This window comes from Bombina bombina, chromosome 2 (genome assembly GCF_027579735.1).
Source record: "Bombina bombina isolate aBomBom1 chromosome 2, aBomBom1.pri, whole genome shotgun sequence".
Classification (NCBI taxonomy): Eukaryota; Metazoa; Chordata; class Amphibia; order Anura; family Bombinatoridae; genus Bombina; species Bombina bombina.
Genome location: NC_069500.1, coordinates 427,025,116 through 427,050,828, shown reverse-complemented (window position 1 = coordinate 427,050,828; position 25,713 = coordinate 427,025,116). Strand labels below are relative to the sequence as shown.

General features: G+C 41.2%; 1 protein-coding gene across 3 annotated transcripts in view; it reads right to left on the bottom strand.

The window, feature by feature from the left end:
• Positions 1–25,713, bottom strand: part of MED15 (mediator complex subunit 15) — a 138,964-nt gene that overhangs the window by 31,556 nt on the left and 81,695 nt on the right. For all 3 annotated transcript variants that reach the window (XM_053701979.1, XM_053701981.1, XM_053701980.1), the window contains one exon: positions 24,469–24,567. In XM_053701979.1, the coding sequence (XP_053557954.1) occupies positions 24,469–24,567 (99 nt within the window). The remainder of the gene's footprint in view (positions 1–24,468; positions 24,568–25,713) is intronic.

The window sequence follows — 25,713 nt, the reverse complement described above, 5'->3', positions numbered from 1 at the left end:
ACTGTCTGAGCATGCCCAGGTGCAATGGTCTTAGATGAATTCGTGCAAAAGGAACTATGTCCATTGCCGCAACCATCAAACCTATTACTTCCATGGACTGCGCTATGGAAGGAAGAAGAACAGAATGAAGTACCTGACAAGAGCTTAGAAGTTTTGATTTTCTGGCCTCTGTCAGAAAAACCTTCATTTCTAAGGAAACTATTATTGTTCCCAAGAAGGGAACTCTTGTTGACGGGGACAGAGAACTTTTTTCTATGTTCACTTTCCACCTGTGAGATCTGAGAAAGGCTAGGACAATGTCCGTATGAGCCCTTGCTTTTGACAGAGACGACACTTGAATCAGGATGTCGTCCAAGTAAGGTACTACTGCAATGCCCCTTGGTCTTAGCACCGCTAGAAGGGACCCTAGTACCCTTGTGAAAATCCTTGGAGCAGTGGCTAATCCGAATGGATGTGCCACAGGTAATGCTTGTCCAGAAAGGCGAACCTTAGGAACCGAAAATGTTCCTTGTGGATAGGAATACGTAGGTACGCATCCTTTAAGTCCACCGTGGTCATGAATTGACCTTCCTGGATGGTAGGAAGGATCGTTCGAATGGTTTCCATTTTGAATGATGAAACCCTTAGAAACTTGTTTAGAATCTTGAGATCTAAAATAGGTCTGAATGTTCCCTCTTTTTTGGGAATTATGAACAGGTTGGAGTAAAAACCCATCCCTTGTTCTCCTAATGGAACAGGATGAATCACTCCCATGCTTAACAGGTCTTCTACACAGTGTAAGAATGCCTGTTCGAAGATAATTGAGACCCGTGGAACCTTCCCCTTGGGGGTAGTTCCCTGAATTCCAGGAGATAACCTTGAGAAACTATTTCTAGCGCCCAAGGATCCTGAACATCTCTTGCCCCAGCCTGAGCAAAGAGAGAAAGTCTGCCCCCCACCAGATCCTTCCCAGATCGGGGGCCAACACTTCATGCTGTTTTGGTAGCAGTGGCAGGTGACTTGGCCTGCTTACCCTTGTTCCAGCCTTGCATCGGCCTCCAGGCTGGCTTGGTTTGAGAATTATTACCCTCTTGCTTAGAGGGTGTAGAATTTGAGGCTGGTCCGTTTCTGCGAAAGGGACGAAAATTTGGCTTCTTTTTAGCCTTAAAAGACCTATCCAGAGGAAGGGCGTGGCCCTTTCCCCCAGTGATGTCTGAAATAATCTCTTTCAAGTCAGGGCCAAACAGTGTTTTACCCTTGAAAGGGATGTTAAGCAAAAGCGCTCTGCGCGCCACGATAGCAAACCCTGAATTATTCGCCGCTAATCTAGCTAATTGCAAAGCGGCATCTAAAATAAAAAAGAGTTAGCCAATTTAAGAGCTTGAACTCTGTCCAAAACCTCCTCGTACGAAGATTCTTTATTGAGCGACTTTTCTAGTTCTTCGAACCAGAAACACGCAGCTGTAGTGACAGGAACAATGCATGAAATTGGTTGTAGAAGGTAACCTTGCTGAACAAACATATTTTTAAGCAAACCCTCTAACCTTTAATCCATAGGATCTTGAAAGCACAACTATCTTCTATAGGAATAGAAGTGCGTTTGTTTAGAGTAGAAACCGCCCCCTCGACCTTGGGGACTGTATGCTATAAGTCCTTTCTGGGGTCGACTATAGGAACTAATTTCTTAAATATAGGGGGAGGACAAAAGGTATGCCGGGCCTTTCCCACTCCTTATTTACTATGTCCGCCACCCGCTTGGGTATAGGAAAAACATCGGGGGGCACCGGAACCTCTAGGAACTTGTCCATCTTACCTAATTTCTCTGGAATGACCAAATTGTCACAATCATCCAGAGTAGATAATACCTCCTTAAGCAGTGCGTGGAGATGTTGAAATTTAAATTTAAAAGTTACAATATCAGGTTCTGCTTGTTGAGAAATTTTCCCTGAATCTGAAATTTCTCCCTCAGACAAAACCTCCCTCCTGGCCCCTTCAAATAGGTGTGAGGGTATGTCAGAACAGATATCATCAGCGTCCTCTTGCTCTTCAGTGTTTAAAACAGAGCAATCACGCTTTCTCTGATAAGTAGGCATTTTGGAAAAAATGCATGCAATAGAATTATCCATTACAGCCATTAATTGTTGTATGATAATAAGTATTGGCGCACTAGATGTACTAGGGGCCTCTTGTGTGGGCAAAACTGGTGTAGACACAGAAGGGGATGATGCAGTACCATGCTTACTCCCCTCATTAGAGGAATCATCTTGGGCAATATCATATCTATGGCATTATTATCCCTACTTTGTTTGGACATTATGACACAAATATATCACATATATGTAAATGGGGAGACACATTGGCTTTCATACATATAGAACATCGTTATCTGATGGTTCAGACATGTTAAACAGGCTTAAACTTGTCAACAAAGCACAAAAAAGTTTTACAATAAAACCGTTACTGTCCCTTTAAATTTCAAACTGAACACACTTTATTACTGAATATGTGAAAAAGTATGAAGGAATTGTTCAAATTTCACCAAAATTTCACCACGGTAACTTAAAGCCTTAAAAGTATTGCACACCAAATTTGAAAGCTTTAACCCTTAAAATAACGGAACCGGAGCCGTTTTTACATTTAACCCCTATACAGTCCCAGGTATCTGCTTTGCTGAGACCCAACCAAGCCCAGAGGGGAATACGATACCAAATGATGCCTTCTATAAGCTTTTTCAGTGGTTCTTAGCTCCTCACACATGCATCTGCATGCCATGCTTTCCAAAAACAACTGCGCATTAGAGGCGCGAAAATGAGGCTCTGTCTATGACTAGAAAAGGCCCCCAGTGAAAAAGGTGTCCAATACAGTGCCTGCCGTTTTTATTAAAACAATCCCCAAGATTTGACAACTATTAAAAGTAATAATCTGCCAAATATACTTAGTAAAGTAATCGTTTTAGCCCAGAAAAATGTCTACCAGTTTTTTAAGCCCTAATGAAGCCCTTTATTCTTTTACTTAAACTAAGAAAATGGCTTACCGGTTCCCATAGGGAAAATGACAGCTTCCAGCATTACCAAGTCTTGTTAGAAATGTGTCATACCTCAAGCAGCAAAAGTCTGCTCACTGTTTCCCCCAACTGAAGTTAATTCCTCTCAACAGTCCTGTGTGGAAACAGCCATCGATTTTAGTAACGGTTGCTAAAATCATTTTCCTCTTACAAACAGAAATCTTCATCTCTTTCCTGTTTCAGAGTAAATAGTACATACCAGCACTATTTTAAAATAACAAACTCTTGATTGAAGAATAAAAACTACATTTAAACACCAAAAAACTCTAAGCCATCTCCGTGGAGATGTTGCCTGTACAACGGCAAAGAGAATGACTGGGGAAGGCGGAGCCTAGGAGGGATCATGTGACCAGCTTTGCTGGGCTCTTTGCCATTTCCTGTTGGGGAAGAGAATATCCCACAAGTAAGGATGACGCCGTGGACCGGACACACCTATGTTGGAGAAATTATATATATATATATATATATATATGTGTTTAAAAATTGCTGGCAAGTATTTTAAAATTTTCAAAAATAATCAAAAATACTTAAATAGCCATGCTGTCTGGAGCACTGTGCTCCACCCCCCTTATCAGTGTTTAGACACAGACATTGTATTTCAATTAAGTTCACAGCTTCTAGGCATGCTCCAGCAGATAATCCCAATGCACTTTTGCATTATACCAAAACAATAGATATAGATACAGCCATAGAAGGAAATGTATGAGGGGAGTTAGAACTTTACAATTCAGAAACTTAAATGAAAGGGTTAATGGCAAGGCACTGCAGTATAAATTTGCAGGTAAAGTAATTAAAGTACATATTATATTTTGTCTCTATCCAAACTTGTTTTATGCCCCTTTAAGTAAGAAACATAGATGCTCTACCTTAAATTGAAAGGTATTCCTGATCTGAATTTGAGGATAACTCCTCAGAAGGCAGCTCATTCTGAGAGAGAGAAGATACTATAGAGTCAGATATCTGAACTGGTTTGATAGCAGTAGAAACAGTAGAGGCGCGAAAATGAGGCTCTGTCTATGACTAGAAAAGGCCCCCAGTGAAAAAGGTGTCCAATACAGTGCCTGCCGTTTTTATTAAAACAATCCCCAAGATTTGACAACTATTAAAAGTAATAATCTGCCAAATATACTTAGTAAAGTAATCGTTTTAGCCCAGAAAAATGTCTACCAGTTTTTTAAGCCCTAATGAAGCCCTTTATTCTTTTACTTAAACTAAGAAAATGGCTTACCGGTTCCCATAGGGAAAATGACAGCTTCCAGCATTACCAAGTCTTGTTAGAAATGTGTCATACCTCAAGCAGCAAAAGTCTGCTCACTGTTTCCCCCAACTGAAGTTAATTCCTCTCAACAGTCCTGTGTGGAAACAGCCATCGATTTTAGTAACGGTTGCTAAAATCATTTTCCTCTTACAAACAGAAATCTTCATCTCTTTCCTGTTTCAGAGTAAATAGTACATACCAGCACTATTTTAAAATAACAAACTCTTGATTGAAGAATAAAAACTACATTTAAACACCAAAAAACTCTAAGCCATCTCCGTGGAGATGTTGCCTGTACAACGGCAAAGAGAATGACTGGGGAAGGCGGAGCCTAGGAGGGATCATGTGACCAGCTTTGCTGGGCTCTTTGCCATTTCCTGTTGGGGAAGAGAATATCCCACAAGTAAGGATGACGCCGTGGACCGGACACACCTATGTTGGAGAAATTATATATATATATATATATATATATGTTTAAAAATTGCTGGCAAGTATTTTAAAATTTTCAAAAATAATCAAAAATACTTAAATAGCCATGCTGTCTGGAGCACTGTGCTCCACCCCCCTTATCAGTGTTTAGACACAGACATTGTATTTCAATTAAGTTCACAGCTTCTAGGCATGCTCCAGCAGATAATCCCAATGCACTTTTGCATTATACCAAAACAATAGATATAGATACAGCCATAGAAGGAAATGTATGAGGGGAGTTAGAACTTTACAATTCAGAAACTTAAATGAAAGGGTTAATGGCAAGGCACTGCAGTATAAATTTGCAGGTAAAGTAATTAAAGTACATATTATATTTTGTCTCTATCCAAACTTGTTTTATGCCCCTTTAAGTAAGAAACATAGATGCTCTACCTTAAATTGAAAGGTATTCCTGATCTGAATTTGAGGATAACTCCTCAGAAGGCAGCTCATTCTGAGAGAGAGAAGATACTATAGAGTCAGATATCTGAACTGGTTTGATAGCAGTAGAAACAGTAGGTACATCACCTCTAGTGGAGGAACTTAAAGATATATATTTGTGCTCACTTGATTCAGCCCATTAAGGCAAAGGACTGTAGTGTTAGGACCAGTCTATATTTGGATACCTTCACCCCACCCAAGCTCAGGTGTGCTCATCACAGTGTAATGGAGTTGTGAATATAAAGCCTACAGTGCCTGCTACTGTATGTTGGAGTTTATGGAGATCAGCTAACTGACAGGCTGAGAGTTGTCAGCTTGCTCCTATTAGCACAACAGGGTGTTTTTAACAAATGTGAGTACCCTTATTTCCAGCACTTTAAGGTCACATTCTGTTGAAGAGAGATACACACATGGGTGCCTCTGGTTTTTCTAGATTTCTTTGGTGACTTCCTGTGCTAAGTTGAATAAGACGGCAGCCTGAAGACAAGTTCAAAAAGGGACTGTGTTTGTGTTTCTATTTAACCATATATATGTATCATCACCTCCAATAATTGAAAACGTGAACTGTATTATATATCAAAAGACTCAATGCTGATATAAATCATCTTTATCCTTTTTTATACACTGTACTTTGCTTTTGTATATATTTTTATTGCCTCCATTTTTAGCGCCCCCTTCCGTTTGGTTTATATAACCTCAGAAATAGTTGACTTAAAAGTAAAAGTCAGTAAAGCCACATTGTGTAGTGCGCACAGGCAGAGGATAGACTGTAGTTACAGCACTGGAGGCAGACAATTGAGATTGTAAAACAGAACTTAAAGGGACATTCCAGTCAAAATTTAAAAATGAAGAGAAACAGAGGGGCGCCTCATGTGTGGTATCATCAGTGGGAAACACAAGATTATAGAAAGTATAGCCAAATGAGTACTCGCATACTCCAGGAGCACACTTATGTGCTGGTAGGGGCAGGCTGCAGAATTATAAAGGTGCGACAGCTCACCTGTCCAACAGCGCTCTTAGTGTTATAATACTGGTACTACAGTGGAGACACAAGATGAGAGCACTACATGTGCAGACTATTTAAGATGGAACCAATAGTATTTTCATAATAAAAATGGGTACTCACATACTCCAGGAGCACACCAACGTGCTTGTGGAAGCCGGCTGCATATTTAGGCAGGTGTGGCAGCTCACTCAAACAGATGGTCTCTTGATGGTGTTGGTATTGTGAAACACATGGTACAATAATCCAGATATACTGAATCAAGTATCAAAGCAATCTCTTATGTACTGGTAAAGGCAGAAGGTAGGTAGAGAGATCCACTCAAAGAATAAAAGTCCAAATATTTATTAAAAACAAAAGGTTAAAATGAACACCACAATAGTTGTTATTAAAAGTGGATAACAGGTTGACCAATGTTGCCCCAATAATTGCAACGCGTTTCTTGGTTCACAGACCGTTTCATCAGGCATAAAATAACTCTCCTTCCTACCTCTGCCTTATATACCTTACTAACAAACATTTACCTCCCTTTAATGGGTTGTCTTTCCCATTTGTTTAACAATACCAAAACCATCAAGAGACCATCCGTTTGGGTGAGCTGCCACACCTGCCTAAATCTGCAGCCGGCTTCCACAAGCACATTGGTGTGCTCCTGGAGTATGCAAGTACCCATTTTTATTATGAAAATACTATTGGTTCCATCTTAAATAGTCTGCACATGTAGTGCTCTCATCTTGTGTCTCCACTGTAGTACCAGCATTATAACACTAAGAGCGCTGTTGGACGGGTGAGCTGTCACACCTTTATAATTCTGCAGCCTGCCCCTACCAGCACATAAGTATGCTCCTGGAGTATGCGAGTACTCATTTGGCTATACTTTCTATAATCTTGTGTTTCCCACTGATGATACCACACATGAGGCGCCCCTCTGTTTCTCTTCATTTTTCATAGCTACACCTGGACCAGCCGGCGAGGAGGAGGCAGCCAACGCAGAAATTAGTCCATATTTTCAAAGGACATTAATACCTTTTATTATCCCTTTAAAAGGGTATCACTATCTACTTGTTACATATTTTCTAGTTATCATTATTACTATATATAGATGTCAATCCTTCAATTGTCCATATTTTAACGCCCCCTCTTTTGTGATTAGGTCACATTGTTTATACCAGTCAAAATTTACATGCACATAGATTTATTACATTTTTGAATAGAAACATATTTGCAATATACATGTATTGGTAAAAATGCTTCTCGGAAAAGTTCACTGTTTTAGAGTTAACATTTTTCTCTGCATGTGCATGTAAAGTATAGCTAAATATTTTCACTGCACCCATATGTTAAATTATGCAGCTGCTCAGATAATCAGTGGGGCTTGTATCATGTCAGCAATTAAAATGAGTCATTACCAGATGGTACAAGCACCTTAGGCTCTCTGAGCAAGTGCTGTGTTTAAAATGCTGGTGCACGTTGCATACTTAAATACACTTTTGAAACAGCTATTGCTTTTATTAGAAGTATTTTTGCTAATCTATTTATATTACAAAATTGCTTCTGTTCAATACCCAAATGCATCCATGTTGATTCCAATTTTGGCTGGAATATCCCTTTAAGCAAGTAATGCAAAGTTGAGCTGGAGGACAAATACAAACTAATTTTCAAAGCACACATTTGTCTGTTGGGAAAGACAAATCACAGTCTGCTCAATTTAAAATTTGTTATAGTGCAAAAAAACAAAAAACACACACATTGAAGCATACTTGTATAAATAAATGTGCACTGTGACACTTCAGGCAATAGTTCTGAGAGAAAAGAAAAAATGTGAAGTACAATAGTATATAAAACCCTAGAGAGACACACTTATAGTCCCCTTTAGTAACGAAGAATGTACTGTAAAACGCAAGACCACCAAATGTGTAAGCATAAAACCCTTTCTGTAAATTATACAGTAAGGGTCCCAAAAACAACATTATGAGCAAACCACTTAATAAATTATCAAAGTGCCCCCCTCGCTTGTAGTGAATCTTACTGCCTCCAGTACCAGGAATACAATGGCAAAAGAGAAACCCTGCTGCGCACAATGGCCGTGAGGGCAGTGAACAGAAGAGGTGGGTAGCGTGCCAAACTGCAGTGTGGCGGGAAGTTAACTCTCTTTGTCTTTCTACCGCATTCTACCTGTCACTTCCTGCCCCGTCATTTAAATCCAACTCTGGCCTTCTTAGCGCTCCTACAACTGGTGAGTAAACCCTACAGTCCGAGAAAGGAGCGCTAAAAATGCCGGTCCTGAGCAGAGTATAAGTCTTAAAGGGCCGCAACATACTAAAGTCACAGCAGCATAAGCACCACAGACCTGTAAAATATATTGAATAATGAAAGCTCATGTCCCCATAATCTATCCAGGACTAGGCTAACATATTAAACATATATGGGAAATAAAGGGGCACAAACCATCCACATAGGTATGTAACTAAGACTGAGGAAGCTGCTATGACTGAAAGTCTTCTATGTGCCATGCTGCTGTGAACTGGCTATGATGTAAATGAGTGTATGTACCTACTTATAGCCTGCAGGGCTGTGTGAGACACGCAGGTACACCCAGATGATGTCTCCCCACTGTTCTTACCCAGCTGTTAGTCCTAAGGTTTTCAATAGAGAGCCCATCATGTACCGTTAACTACTGTAACAGTAGAGGATATACTGAAGAAAACGAAATTTATGATTACCTGATAAATTTCTTTCTTTTGCGATGTACCGAGTCCACGGATTCATCTTTACTTGTGGGATATTATCCTTCCTAACAGGAAGTGGCAAAGAGAGCACCACAGCAGAGCTGTCTATATAGCTCCCCCCTTAACTCCACCCCCCAGTCATTCGACCGAAGGCCAAGGAAGAAAAAGGAGAAACTATAAGGTGCAGAGGTGACTGAAGTTTTCAATAAAAAATACCATCTGTCTTGAATAGACAGGGTGGGCCGTGGACTCAGTACATCGCAAAAGAAAGAAATTTATCAGGTAAGCATAAATTTTGTTTTCTTTTGCAAGATGTACCGAGTCCACAGATTCATCCTTACTTGTGGGATACCAATACCAAAGCTTTAGGACACGGATGAAGGGAGGGACAAGACAGGAGCCTAAACGGAAGGCATCACTGCTTGCAAAACCTCTCTCCCAAAAATAGCCTCAGAAGAAGCAAAAGTATAAAATTTGGAAAATTTGGAAAAGGTATGAAGCGAAGACCAAGTCGCAGCCTTACAAATCTGTTCAACAGAAGCATCATTTTTAAAAGCACATGTGGAAGCCACCGCTCTAGTAGAGTGAGCAGTAATTCTTTCAGGAGGCTGCTGTCCAGCAGTCTCATAAGCCAAACGGATGATGCTTTTCAGCCAAAAGGAAAGAGGTAGCCGTAGCCTTTTGACCCCTACCTTTTCCAGAATAGACAACAAAGAAGATGATTGAAGTTCTATTTGCAGGCAACCAAAGATTTTTGTCAAAGCACGAACCACGTCCAAGTTGTTCAATAAACATCCTTCTTCGAAGGAGGATTAGGACACAGAGAAGGAACAACAATCTCCTGATTTATATTCCTGTTAGTAACAACCTTAGGGAGGAACCCAGGTTTGGTATGCAAAACTACCTTATCAGCATGGAAAACAAGATAAGGCGAGTCACATTGTAATGCAGATAATTCAGAAACCCTTCGAGCTGAAGAGATAGCAACTAGAAACAGAACTTTCCAAGATAGAAGCTTAATATCTATGGAATGCATGGGTTCAAACGGAACCCCCTGAAGAACATTAAGAACTAAATTTAGACTTCATGGCGGAGCAACAGGTTTAAACACAGGCTTGATTCTAACTAAAGCCTGACAAAAAGCCCGAACGTCTGGGACATCTGCCAGACGCTTGTGCAATAGAATAGACAAAGCAGATATCTGTCCTTTTAAGGAACTAGCTGACAATCCTTTCTCCAATCCTTCTTGAAGAAAGGATAAAATCCTAGGAATCCTGATCTTACTCCATGAGTAGCATTTGGATTCGCACCAAAAAAGATATTTACGCCATATCTTATGATAGATCTTCCTGGTGACAGGCTTTCGAGCCTGAATCAAGGTATCTATGACCGACTCAGAGAAACCTCGCTTTGATAAAATCAAGCGTTCAATCTCCAAGCAGTCAGTTGCAGAGAAATTAGATTTGGATGCTTGAACGGACCTTGAATCAGAAGGTCCTGTCGCAGAGGCAGAGTCCATGGTGGCAGAGATGACATGTCCACCAGGTCTGCATACCAAGTCCTGCGTGGCCAGGCAGGTGCTATCAAAATCACTGAAGCTCTCTCCTGTTTGATTCTGGCAATCAGACGCGGAAGGAGAGGGAAAGGTGGCAACACATAAGCCAGGTTGAACGACCAGGGTACTGCTAGAGCATCTATCAGTACTGCCTGAGGATCCCTGGACCTGGATCCGTAACAAGGAAGTTTGGCGTTCTGACAAAAAGCCATCAGATCCAATTCTGGTGTGCCCCATAGCTGAACCAGTTGAGCAAACACCTCCGGATGGAGCTCCCACTCCCCCGGATGAAAAGTCTGACGACTTAGAAATTCTGCCTCCCAGTTCTCTACCCCTGGGATATAGATCGCTAATAGATGGCAAGAGTGAGTCTCTGATCCAAAAGAAAGGGGGTTTGTGATGGCACTCCTTTTTGTAAGGCAAGGTGGGCTCTATTCATGTGTAGGCATTTGGCCTTAATAGAAATAATAAATAATGCCCTTAGGTGCTGTGTACTAATGTACTATGACTACAAAGCAACTATAGACGGTTGCAAAAGAAGTGTACACATATTAGCACTCATTCCTTGTGAGATTCAGTTATATGAATTTATGCAGTGGTTGATTAGTACGCAAGAAAAACACATTAAAATATAACCTTTAATATGATTGATTAAAAATTGGGCTCACTTAAAAACCCTAGAAGGCTAGTGTGCAGTATTAATATTATATCAGATTCTGATAAAGTTCGATATCAGTATAGGTAATGTGTGGTTGAATAGTTGTGTTCACATCACTTTCTAGTGTTATATAGTGTAACACCATATGTATAGACTCCCACACCGTGGACTAGTGGTCAGTACTTCAAGATAAAAATTATACTGGTTGTGTTGTCAAGCTTAAAAGTAGCTCTCTAAAGATATTATTCCAAGTAAAAATTAGAAGACATATCCAGATTGGTCAGCTTGTGCACTTAAAGATATGACAATCTATAATTAGTGTGAGACAGGTCTATGTAACGTGTCACTTTAGAGAAGCATAGTTATATTAATTGTTACCAACTGTAGTGATACAATGTATCTATTATGATAGAACAGCAACTAGTTTAGAAAGGCCTTTCTGTATAATCGTGAGGAAAGAGGGCCGTGTAGAAGGTTAATCTAATCTCTTAGTATACAGTTCTATTATAGTTATATTACTGTTTGTATATCGTAATAAACAATTCTCTTAGATACAGCAATATTGTTGCTTATTGTATCTGTTATATTGGTTATTATCATCAGACCCCGCAGATTGAACTATTCAGTATTATAGCTCTATAATTTAGCATAAGTTGAGGTTCAACGGTAGTATTGTTAGTTATGTAGCGATTGTCTGTATACATATATGGAATCGGCAAATTACGTTAATATACCGTGCAGACCTTAAAATAGCCTGTGAACATTCACCTGATCATAATGATCATAGATATATGAGCTCTATAATATAACAAGGGTTAAAGTTAAGCGGTAACAAATTATAGCTATTGCAAACACAACTTGAATACAGCAGACAAGTATCCGGAGATGAACAGTTTACTGAATCACTAAGTTAGTGAAATGATTCTCTCATTCAGTACTATGTGACTGTTCCTCCATCTAAGTAACTGACTAGCTAATCTGAGTATATGATGAACATCAGCTCAGATATCAAATTTGTTAACTTCACTAGCGCATACTAGATTAAAACTGAGGGGTCCCAATATCCCCTACTCCTGACATGTTTCGCCGGGTATACCGGCTTTTTCGAAGGCTTTCGAAAAAGCCGGTATACCCGGCGAAACATGTCAGGAGTAGGGGATATTGGGACCCCTCAGTTTTAATCTAGTATGCGCTAGTGAAGTTAACAAATTTGATATCTGAGCTGATGTTCATCATATACTCAGATTAGCTAGTCAGTTACTTAGATGGAGGAACAGTCACATAGTAATGAATGAGAGAATCATTTCTCTAACTTAGTGATTCAGTAAACTGTTCATCTCCGGATACTTGTCTGCTGTATTCAAGTTGTGTTTGCAATAGCTATAATTTGTTACCGCTTAACTTTAACCCTTGCTATATTATAGAGCTCATATATCTATGATCATTATGATCAGGTGAATGTTCACAGGCTATTTTAAGGTCTGCACGGTATATTAACGTAATTTGCCGATTCCATATATGTATATAGACAATCGCTACATAACTAATAATACTACCGTTGAACCTCAACTTATGCTAAATTATAGAGCTATAATACTGAACAGTTCAATCTGCGGGGTCTGATAATATTAACCAATATAACAGATACAATAAGCAACAATATTGCTGTATCTAAGAGAATTGTTTATTACGATATACAAACAGTAATATAACTATAATAGAACTGTATACTAAGAGATTAGATTAACCTTCTACACGGCCCTCTTTCCTCACGATTATACAGAAAGGACTTTCTAAACTAGTTGCTGTTCTATCATAATAGATACATTGTATCACTACAGTTGGTAACAATTAATACAACTATGCTTCTCTAAAGTGACACGTTACATAGACCTGTCTCACACTAATTATAGATTGTCATATCTTTAAGTGCACAAGCTGACCAATCTGGATATGTCTTCTAATTTTTACTTGGAATAATATCTTTAGAGAGCTACTTTTAAGCTTGACAACACAACCAGTATAATTTTTATCTTGAAGTACTGACCACTAGTCCACGGTGTGGGAGTCTATACATATGGTGTTACACTATATAACACTAGAAAGTGATGTGAACACAACTATTCAACCACACATTACCTATACTGATATCGAACTCTATCAGAATCTGATATAATATTGATACTGCACACTAGCCTTCTAGGGTTTTTAAGTGAGCCCAATTTTTAGTCAATCATATTAAAGGTTATATTTTAATGTGTTTTTCTTGAGTACTAACCAACCACTGCATAAATTCATATAACTGAATCTCACAAGGAATGAGTGCTAATATGTGTACACTTCTTTTGCAACCGTCTATAGTTGCTTTGTAGTCAAGAGTGAGTCTCTGCCCATCGGATTATCCTGGAAACTTCTATCATCGCCAAGGAACTCCTTGTTCCCCCCTGATGATTGATATAAGCTACAGTCGTGATGTTGTCCGACTGAAATCTGATGAATCTGGCCGAAGCCAGCTGAGGCCACGCCTGAAGAGCATTGAATATCGCTCTTAATTCAAGAATATTTATCGGCAGGAGGGCCTCCTACTGAATCCACAAACCCTGGACATTCAGGGAATTCCAGACTGCACCCCAGCAAAGTAGGCTGGCCTGCGGAAACACATTCCCCGGGACAGGTGATCCTGTGACAACCACCAAAGAAGAGAGTCTCTGGTCACTTGATCCAGAATTATCTGAGGATATAAATCTGCATAATCCCCATTCCACTGTTTGAGCATGCATAGTTGCAGTGGTCTGAGATGCAAGCGAGCAAACGGAACAAAATCCATTGCCGCTACCATAAGTCCGATTACCTCCATACACTGAGCCACTGACAGCTGAGGAATGGAATGAAGAGCTCGGCAGGTGATTAAAATCTTTGATTTCCTGACCTCGGTCAGAAAAATGTTCATGTCCACTGAATCTATCAGAGTTCCCAGGAATGGAACTCTTGTGAGAGGAATAAGAGAACTCTTTTTCACGTTCACCTTCCACCCATGAGATCTTAGAAAGGCCAACACTAAGTCCATGTGAGACTTGGCTAGTTGGAAAGTCGACGCTTGAATTAGGATGTTGTCTTGATAAGGCGCCACTGCTATGCCTCGCGGCCTTAGGACCGCCAGAAGGGACCCTAGCACCTTTGTGAAGATTCTTGGCGCCGTGGCCAACCCGAAGGGAAGAGCCACAAACTGGCAATGCCTGTCCAGAAAGGCAAACCTGAGGAACTGGTGATGATCTCTGTGGATAGGAATGTGTAGATACACATCCTTTAAATCCACGGTGGTCATATATTGACCCTCCTAGATCATTGGTAAAATAGTCCGAATGGTCTCCATCTTGAAGGATGGAACTCTTAGGAATTGGTTTAGGATCTTGAGATCTAGAATTGGTCTGAAGGTTCCCTCTTTTTTGGGAACCACAGATTGGGAGTAAAAACCTTGTCCCTGTCCTGCTTTCGGAACTGGACAGATCACTCCCATGGTAAAAAGGTTTTCTACACAGCGTAAGAACGCCTCTCTTTTTGTCTGGTTTAGAGACAATTGAGAAAGATGGAATCTCCCCCTTGGAGGAGAATCTTTGAAATCTAGAAGATACCCCTGGGTTACAATTTCTACGGCCCAGGAGTCCTGAACGTCTCTTGCCCAGGCCTGAGCAAAGAGAGAGAGTCTGCCCCCTACTAGATCCGGTCCCGGATCGGGGGCTACCCCTTCATGCTGTCTTAGTGGCAGCAGCAGGCTTTTTGGCCTGTTTACCCTGGTTCCAAGCCTGGTTAGGTCTCCAGGTTGGCTTGAGCAAGGTTCCCCTCTTGCTTTGCAGCAGGGGAAGAGGAAGCGGGACCACCCTTGAAGTTTCGAAAGGAACGAAAATTATTTTGTTTGGTCCTTGTCTTATTTGACTTATCTTGGGGGAGGGCATAACCCTTCCCCCCAGTGATGTCTGAAATGATCTCTTTCAGTGCCGGCCCGAATAGGGTCTTACCTTTGAAAGGGATAGTCAAAAGCTTAGATTTTGATGACACATCAGCCAAGCAGGACTTAAGCCATAACGCTCTACGCGCTAAAATGGCAAAACCTGAATTCTTTGCCGCTAACTTAGCGAGATGAAAAGCGGCGTCTGTAATAAAAGAATTAGCTATCTTATAATTCTGTCCAGAATATCATCTAGTGGGGTCTCCACCTGAAGAGCCTCTTCTAGAGCCTCAAACCAGAAGGCAGCTGCAATGGTTACAGGAACAATGCACGCTATAGGTTGAAGAAGAAAACCTTGATGAACAAAAAATTTCTTTAGGAGACCCTCTAATTTTTTATCTATAAGATCAATGAAAGCACAACTATCTTCAATAGGTATAGTTGTTCGCTTAGCCAGAGTAGAAATAGCTCCCTCCACCTTAGGGACCGTCTGCCATGAGTCCCTCATGGTGTCAGATATGGGAAACATTTTCTTAAAAACAGGAGGGGGAGCAAACAGAATACCTGGTCTATCCCACTCCTTAGTAACAATGTCCGAAATCCTCTTAGGGACCGAAAAAACATCAGTGTAAACAGGAACCTCTAAATATTTGTCCATTTTTCACAATTTCTCTGGAACTACAATAGGGTCACAATCATCCAGAGTCGCTAAAACCTCCCTGAGCAATAAACGGAGGTGTTCTAGCTTAAATTTAAATGCCGTCATATCTGAATCTGTCTGAGGGAACATCCTTCAAGAATCCGTAATCTCTCCCTCAGATAGCAAATCCCTCATCCCTACCTCAGAACATTGTGAGGGAATATCTGATACGGCTACTAAAGCGTCAGAAGTTTCAGCATTTGTTCTTAACCCAGAGCTACTGCGCTTCCCTTGCAACCCTGGCAGTTTAGATAAAACCTCTGTGAGGGTAGTATTCATAACTGAGGCCATATCTTGCAAGGTGAAAGAATAAGACGCACTAGAAGTACTTGGCGTCGCTTGTGCGGGCGTTGCTGGTTGTGACACTTGGGGAGAACTAGATGGCAAAACTTGATTTCCTTCTGTCTGAGAATCATCCAGTGCCAAACTCTTATAAGTCAAAATATGCTGTTTGCAATTTATAGACATATCAGTACAAGTGGGAAACATTCTAAGAGGGGGTTCCACAATGGCTTCTAAACAAATTGAGCAATGAGTTTCCTCAATGTTAGACATGTTGAACAGGCTAGTAATGAGACAAGTAAGCTTGGAAAACACTTTATTTAATAAAAAAAAACACAATTTTCAAAACCTTACTGTGCCTTTAAGAGAAAAAAAGGCATACACAAACTGCAAAACTGCTTAAAATTTTCCGAAATGTTTACAGTATACCCACTAAGCTTTAGTAAGATTGCACCACAAGTAATTAAGCAATAACCCCCCAAATGAGAAAACCGGATTGACAAATGTCCAAAACCGGTAAAAAAAAAACCTGTCAGCACCTTGCCACAGTTCTGCTGTGGCCCTACCTGCCCTTAGGGAACGATAATGTGGGGATAAAGCTTTGATTAGGCCCCAGAAGTATACCAGGACCTCTGGAGATGTTGCTTGCTGCTTGTCTGCATAAACTAAATGCGCAACTGAGGCGCGAAAATAGGCCCCGCCCATCTCACTTGATGTTGCTGGGGCCTACACAAAATCTACTAAACCTTTTTTGTAAGCCATGTGGGTTATAAAACCCCTGAATAAACCAAGTGTACCCTCAAAAAGATGTCCCATCAGAATAAAAAACAGTACTCCCAGAACACAAACGTTTGCCTACTATATCATATACAAACTGAGTGCCCATAAGATTAGCCTTTTATGCAAGCTAGTAATGCCCCTTATGAAACTAGGATTACTGCTTATCCTTCCCCTAATGGGGATACTGTCAGCCTTTCTGAGTTAACACAGTCTCTGCAGAAAAAATGACTGAACATACCTCATTGCTGTATAGCAAGAAACCGTTCCTCACACTGAAGTTTTCCTGTACTCCTCAGCTTCTGTGGGAACAGCAGTGGACCAGAAATCTTCATCTATGTTCTGCCTGAGAGTAAATAGTACAACACTGGTACCATTTAAAAATAACAAACTCTTGATTGAAGATAAAATAAAACTAACAGTTTAACACCTCTTTCACTTCACCCTTCCTGCTTAGAGCCGGCAAAGGGAATGACTGGGGGGTGGAGTTAAGGGGGGAGCTATATAGACAGCTCTGCTGTGGTGCTCTCTTTGCCACTTCCTGTTAGGAAGGATAATATCCCACAAGTAAGGATGAATCCGTGCATCTTGCAAAAGAAATACATATTCATGGCGAAACAGGAGGAGCCAAAAGGAACTGTCCAAGCAACACCTGTGGCAGGCTTGTGAACACGACTCCCGCAGGAGAATTACATTGCACAGCCAGTAGTCTCCTATGTCCCTCTCTTCCAAGTTTTATCTTATGAGGGAAAAATGGGACTAAAACCCTATATTTTTAAATAAAATCCTGAGCACCTCTACCATTACCTGCTTCTGAGTGAGGCAAAGAAATACTGGGAGGGTCATGGAAGTGGGACGGATATTAAAGCTCTTGGTGTAGGGTGTCTTTGGCAGGTGATGAATTCACAACAGTAAGGAATTGTGGACTCTTACCACCTTAAGAAACACTGCTGTCCAAAATTTAAAAAAAGAAAATTTATGCTTACCTGATAAATTTGTTTCTTTTTAGACACGATGAGTCCACGGATCATCATTACTTATGGGATATTCACCTTCTGGTCAGCAGGAGGAGGCAAAGAGAACCACAGCAGAGCTGTTAAATAGCTCCTCCCTTCCCTCCCACTCATTCGACCGAAGTTAGGAAGAGAAAGGAAAAGCCAAGGTGCAGAGGTGTCTGAAGATTACAAAAAATAACAACCTGTCTGAAAAGAACAGGGCGGGCCGTGGACTCATCGTGTCTAAAAAGAAACACATTTATCAGGTAAGCATAAATTTTCTTTTCTTTTTAAAGACACGATGAGTCCACGGATCATCATCATTACTTATGAGATACAATACCCAAGCTAGAGGACACAGATGATACGGGAGGGACAAGACAGGGAACCTAAACGGAAGGCACCACTGCTTGAAGAACCTTTCTCCCAAAAGCAGCCTCAGCCGAAGCAAAAGTATCAAACTTATAAAATTTAGAAAAAGTGTGAAGAGAATACCAAGTTGCAGCCTTGCAAATCTGTTCTACAGAAGCTTCATTTTTGAATGCCCATGAGGAAGCAACAGCCCTAGTGGAATGAGTCGTAACTCTTTTAGGAGGCTGCTATCCAGCAGACTCATATGCAAAACGGATGATACTCTTAAACCAAAAAGAAAGAGGTAGCCGTAGCTTTCTGACCCTTAAGTTTTCCAGAGAAAATTACAAACAGAGAAGAAGACTGACGAAAGTCCTTAGTCGCATGTAAGTAAAACTTTAAAGCACGGACAACGTCCACATTGTGCAGAAGACGTTCCTTCTGAGAAGGATTAGGACACAAGGAAGGAACCACAATCTCCTGATTAATGTTCCGGTCTGAAACAACCTTAGGAAGGAACCCTAGTTTAGTTGGTAAAACTACCTTATCTGAATGGAAAATAAGGTAAGGCGATTTGTATTGCAACGCTGAAAGTTCAGACACTCTTCGAGCTGAAGAAATAGCAACAAGAAATAAAACTTTCCAAGATAACAACTTAATATCTAAGGAATGCATAGGCTCAAACGGAGCCCCTTGAAGAAACTTAAGAACTAAGTAATTGGTTTGAACACAGGCCTGATCCTAACCAAGGCCTGACAAAAAGATTGAACAACTGGGACATCTGCCAGACGCTTGTGTAACAAAATAGATAAGGCAGAGATCTGACCCTTTAGAGAACTTGTCGATAAACCCTTCTCCAAACCTTCTTGGAGAAAAGACAAAATTCTGGGAATCCTAACTCTACTCCATGAGTAGCCCTTGGATTCACAACAATAGAGATTTATACGCCATATCTTATGGTAAATTTTTCTAGTTACAGGCTTACGTGCCTGAATCAAGGTCTCTATGACCGAATCAGAAAAACCCCGCTTGGATAGGATTAAGCGTTCAATCTCCAAGCAGTCATCTTCAGAGAAACTAGATTTGGGTGAAGGAAGGGCCCTTGAATGAGAAGATCCTTCCTCAATGGAAGTCTCCAAAGTGGCAGGGATGACATGTCCACCAGATCGGCATACCAAATCCTGCGAGGCCATGCAGGAGCAATTAGGATCACTGATGCCTTCTCCTGCTTGATTCGAGCAATGACCCGAGGAAGAAGAGCAAACGGAGGAAATAGATATGCTAGGCTGAAGGACCAAGGAACTGCCAGAGCATCTATCAGTTCCGCCTGGGGATCCCTGGACCTTGACCCGTATCTCGGGAGCTTGGCATTCTGACGAGATGCCATGAGATTTAACTACGGTCGACCCCATTTGAGAATCAGGTTGGAGAATACTTCCGGATGGAGTTCCCACTCTCCCGGATGAAAAGTCTGCCTGCTCAGAAAGTCCGCCTCCCAGTTGTCCAACCCTGGGATCTGGATCGCTGACAGATGGCAAGAATGGGCCTCCGCCCACCGGATTATCTTGGCTACCTCGGTCATCACTAAGGAACTCCTTGTTCGTCCCTGATGATTGATGTAAGCCACTGTCGTTATGTTGTCCGACTGGAATCTGATGAACTGGGCCGAAGCCAACTGAGGCCAGGCCAGAAGAGCATTGAAGATCGCTCTCAGTTCCAGGATGTTTATAGGAAGAACAGACTCCGCCTGAGTCCACACTCCCTGAGCCTTTAGGGGACCCCAGACAGCTCCCCACCCTAGAAGGCTGGCATCTGTTGTCACAATCACCCAGGACGGTCTGCGAAAGCATGTTCCCTGGGATAGATGATCCAGAGACAACCACCATTGAAGTGAGTCCCTTGTCTCCTGTTCCAGGGTTATTCGAGGAGACAAGTCTGCATAATCTCCATTCCACTGCCTGAGCATGTTTAACTGCAGAGGTCTGAGGTGGAACCGAGCAAACGGGATAATGTCCATTACCGCCACCATCAGTCCGATTACTTCCATGCACTAGTCCACTGACGGCCGAGGATTGGACTGAAGGGCTCGACAGGTATCTAGAATCTTTGATTTCCTGACTTCTGTCAGAAAAATCCTCATAGATTAGAGTTCCCAAGAAAGTTACCCTTGTCTTCGGGATTAAGGAACACTTTTCCAGATTTACCTTCCACCCGTGAGTTCTCAGGAAGGATAGAACGTCGTCGGTATGAGATCTTGCTTGTTGACAAGATGGCGCCTGGATTAGAATATCGTCCAGATAAGGCGCCACCGCAATGCCCCGTAGTCTTAGAACCGCCAGCAGAGACCCCAGAACTTGTGATGATCTCTGTGGATAGGAACATGGAGATATGCATCCTTTAAATCCACTGTCATCATAAATTGACCCTCCTGAATCAATGGAAGAATGGTACGAAAAGTTTCCATCTTGAATGATGGAACTCTGAGAAACTTGTTTAGACCCTTGAGGTCTAAGATAGGTCTGAAAGTTCCCTCCTTTGGGAACTACAAACAGATTTGAGAAAAAACCCTGCCCGTGTTCCTGTGCAGGAACGGGAAAAATTACTCCCAGGGAGTAGAGGTCTCTTACACAATGTAAGAATGCCTCTCTTTATCTGGCCTCGGGGAGGAAAATTTTTGAATTCCAGTTTGTATCCCTGAGACACTATTTCTATAGCCCAGGGATCCTGAACGTTCCGCACCCAAGCCTGAATGAAGAAAGAAAGTCTGCCCCCTACCAGATCCGGGCCCGGATTGGGGGCAAGCCCTTCATGCTGACTTAGATTCAGCAGCAGGATTCTTGGATTGTTTACCCTTGTTCCAAGACTGGATTGCAAATAGTTTTCTTACTGTTTAGAGGAGAAAGAGAAGGAATTTCCCTTAAAATTTCGAAAGGAACGAAAATTACTTTGTCGTCATTTTTGTTTACTTCTGAACCTTACCTCCCGTGCTATCCGAGATAATTTTCTTCAGGCCAGGTCCAAACAAGGTCTTTCCCTTGTAAGGAATTGCTAGAAGCTTAGACTTCGATGATACGTCCGCAGACAAAAGGTTTTAACCATAAGGCTCTGCGGGCTAGGATAGAGAACCCTGAACTCTTAGCTGCCAAATAAGTAATTTGCAAAGAGACATCCGTAATAAAAGCATCGGCTAATTTTAGAGCTTTAATCCTATCTTGGATCTCCTCTAAAGAAGTCTCAGTCTTAAGAGACTCGGACAGAGCATCAAACCAATAAGCAGCCGCACTGGTGACAGTAGCAATGCATGCAGCCGGCTGCAATAGCAGACCCTGGTGAACATAAATCTTTTTTAAGTATACCCTCCAACTTCTTGTCCATGGGATCTTTAAAAGCACAACTATCCTCAATGGGAATAGTAGTTTGCTTGGCTAAGGTAGAAATAGCCCCTTCCACCTTAGGAACCGTTTGCCAAGCTTCCCTGACAGCGTCAGCTATAGGAAACATCCTTTTGAAAATAGGAGATGGAGAAAAGGGAATACCTGGTCTCTCCCATTTCTTAGAAACAATCTCCGAAGCTCGCTTAGGAACTGGAAAAACATCTAAGTAAGAAGGAACTTTGAAATATCTGTCCAATTTACTCGACTTCGCAGGAGCGACCACTACTGTGGAATCACAGTCGTCTAAGGTAACCAAAACCTCCCTGAGTAACAGGCGGAGGTGTTCTAGTTTGAATCTGAAAGAGACAACCTCTGAATCAGTCAAAGGCAATGAACTCTCTGAATCTGAAATTTTGCCTTCTGATAGAACCTCTATACCCTCCATCTCAGATCCCTGGGATGGTACATCTGGGATTGTCACCATGGCATCAGAAACCTCACTGATAACGTGGTTGTCTTTCCTCTTACGTTTGCCTTGTAGCATAGGAAAAGCAGACAACGCATCAGAAATTGTGGCAGACATAAGCGCAGCTATGTCTTTTAACGTAACTCCAGCAGGTGCTAGAGCAGAAGTACAGGGCACTGTTGTGCGGGCGTTAAAGTTTGGGATGCTTGGGGAGAAAGCAGCAGCATACTCTGAATCTCGTCATTAGACTCTTGAGAAGCATCTGCCTTTGAAAAATCTTGTTCATGAAAAATCTTTTCTCTATAACTTAAAGCCCTCTCAACACATGAGGGACAAAAAGGAATTGGTGGTTCCACGTTGGCACCCAAACACATGGAGCAAGTAACATTTTGCACGGCTCCTGTGTCCATACTGAATCACAATAAAAAAAATAAAAAAAAATTACAAAAAAACGTTACTGTCCCATTAAAATTTAAAAGGAAACTGTTTTTACTTGTAAGATGTGCACAAGCAATAGGACATAATATATTCAAAATGCTTATATATCTCAAAAATATTTTGATCACAAACAGAAAAAAAACTGTCTTTTTTTTTTCCTGCACAATGAAAAAAACGTACCCCAATAGAAAATTAAAGTAAGATTCAGACACCCATACACCTCAGCAAGGCTGCTGAGGTGCCTACCTGCCGACTGGACTCACTCCCTGGTATTAATCTTCCAAGCTGGAAAACTATCCGGATTTACAGGACCACCATAGAGCTACAACCGCCTGCTTACTGAAATAGTACCATGCGGTGTTAGAGCCACGGAGTGCAGAAAAGCATGACACACTAGTACAGCTGAATAACTGCGCAGTTTATCAGAGAACGTGCAAAACGATAGCCTCGCCCACCGTGGGCAGTCCAGACTAACACATTACCCGATCGGCTTATAGGTTTACCCAAGCCGAAAGTTAACAAAAATAGAGCAAGACTCCCAGCCCCAGTACCTGTACACAAAGCTGTCTAATACCCTCCAAATATGAGAGCTTAAAGTCCCAACATAAAGTGCCCCTTGTATGAGCCCTATATGTCATCCAGTAAGGAAATAAAAGTGTCCCAGAATAAATAAAGTCAGCACTTACCTATAACACTGTCCAACAGCAGGACAGTCCAGCAGGTTTAAGAGGTCCTCTCCCTCCCATAGCCCTGTGGAAAATGATAGAGCCTGAGTTAATCTTGCTTAGGCCATCAGGATAAGGGCAGCATAAATGTATGGAAGGCGCAGTGAGAATTATGTCCCACAAGTTCCCATTGCTCTAAAGCCACCAATAAGCTCTACTGTAGAGACTGATATGGACTATGGCTACACCCTAGAACAAAGCAGCACAATCTTGCACTACTTTAAAAATAATAAACTCTTGATTGAACAATCTATACTAACACCTCACTTGACCTCTTCCTATCACTAACGTAGGCAAAGAGAATGACTGGGGTGGAAGGGAAGGGAGGAGTTATTTAACAGCTCTGTTGTGGTGCTCTTTGCCTCCTCCTGCTGACCAGGAGGTGAATATCCCATACGTAATGATGATGATCCGTGGACTCATCGTGTCTTTAAAAAGAAATAAATAAATTTGTATTTCTATCAATTTTCATAAATTTAAGTAATATAGTTAAATTAGTAACTAATGTGATTTTTAAAAACAAAGTTTATGCTTACCGGATACATTATTTTCTTTAGAAATGATGATGGTCCACAGTCCCCCATTACATATGGTATATATTTACCGCCACTAAAAGGTCAAGAACCCATTTAACAGCTTTAAAACCCTCCCATCTCTCTCTCAGTTTCACACAGCAGACTAGAGAATAGAAAAAGAAAGGTAGGAATCGCTGGTATGTGAATCCCTGACAGGAATCACGGATTCCTCTCTGCCCAGGACAGAATCTGACAGAATTCCAGACTGCCCCCCAGCCTAACAGACTGGCATCCTTCGTGACAATGGCCCATAACGGATGAAAAAAGATGCCCCAAGGGTCAAAGGAGGACACTTTTTCCAGCTCTGAACCATCTCCTACTAGGCCAAGAACAAAACAGAGATGGGAGGATTTTAAAGCTCTTGTAGGGGTTCTTGACCATCTCCTAGTGGCGAGAAATATATCCCATATGTTATTGAGGACCGTAGACCATTTTATGAAAGAAAATGTGATTAAAACCTAAATTTTATTTTTAGCATATAAAAATGTTTTTTTTTGTTTTTTTTAAATGTGGCCCTGGTTCCCTTTTTTTTGGCAAGGGGGGGAGCACCATGAATACTAATCACGTCCATTAATAGATTTATTTTCTGTATGCGTATTAATACAACAATATTAATGTGATACAATGATAATAAAAATACTTTAAAAAGTAGCAAACACAAGGAATATTGAACAACATTACCATATTGGCGAGGGTTGTCCATCCACAGTGGGCTCTGCTCGGGGTAATCAGCTGGGACGCTAAGCTGCAGTGGTGGAACACTTGGGAGGTTTTTATCATCTGATGACAAAAAAAATGAAGGGTCATACAGCTTAAAAATCTTTCACAATTAAAGTTAGCAAAGTTTGTCCAGAGACACACAGTTATTTTCATAAATATTTGCAAAATCAAGTAGCATTAGTTCTTAAAGGGACATTCATTTTTTTTGTCACGATTCAGATAGAGAATACAATTTTAAACAACTTTACTGCTATTATCGAAAATGTTTCATTCTCATATATATATATATATGTGTGTGTGTGTGTGTGTGTGTGTGTGTGTGTGTGTGTATGTGTGTGTATGTGTGTGTAGCCACCAATCGGCCACTTCTGAGCCTACCTAGGTTTTTGTTTTTTCAACAAAAGGGTACCAAGAGAACAAAAAAAAACATATTAGAGAATAGAAATCAATTAGAAAGTTATCTAACATTACATGAAATTTCGGTTTCATGTCCCTTTAAGGTGATGCCATCATCAGGTTGAACTTTGCTTTACTTGGACACATTGGAGACCAACCTCCAGGATCCTATGCAATGATATTGCATTTAAGGGCATAATAAGAAGGGAAATTAACATAAAGGTAAAAAACAAAATTTATGCTTACCTGATAAATGTATTTATTTGTTGACACGGTGAGTCCACGGATCATCATTAATTACTGTTGGGAATACCACTCCTGGCCAGCAGGAGGCAAAGAGCACCACAGCAGAGCTGTTAAGTATCACTTCCCTTCCCACAAACCCCAGTCATTCGACCGAAGGAAAAGGAAAGAAAGGCAATAACACAAGGTGCAGAGGTGCCTGTGCTTTACATTTAAAAACCTGTCTGAAAAACAGGGAGGGCCGTGGACTCACCGTGTCAAGAAAGAAAGAAATTTATCAGGTAAGCATAAATTTTGTTTTCTTTCTAATGACACAGGGAGTCCACGGATCATCATCAATTACTGTTGGGAATCAATACCCAAGCTAGAGGACACAGATGATACAGGAGGGAAAAGACAGGTAACCTAAACAGAAGGCACCACTGCTTGAAGACCCTCTCTTCCAAAAGAAACCTCAGCCGAGGCAAAAAAAAACAGAATTTATGTTTACCTGATAAATTTCTTTCTCCAACGGTGTGTCCGGTCCACGGCGTCATCCTTACTTGTGGGATATTCTCTTCCCCAACA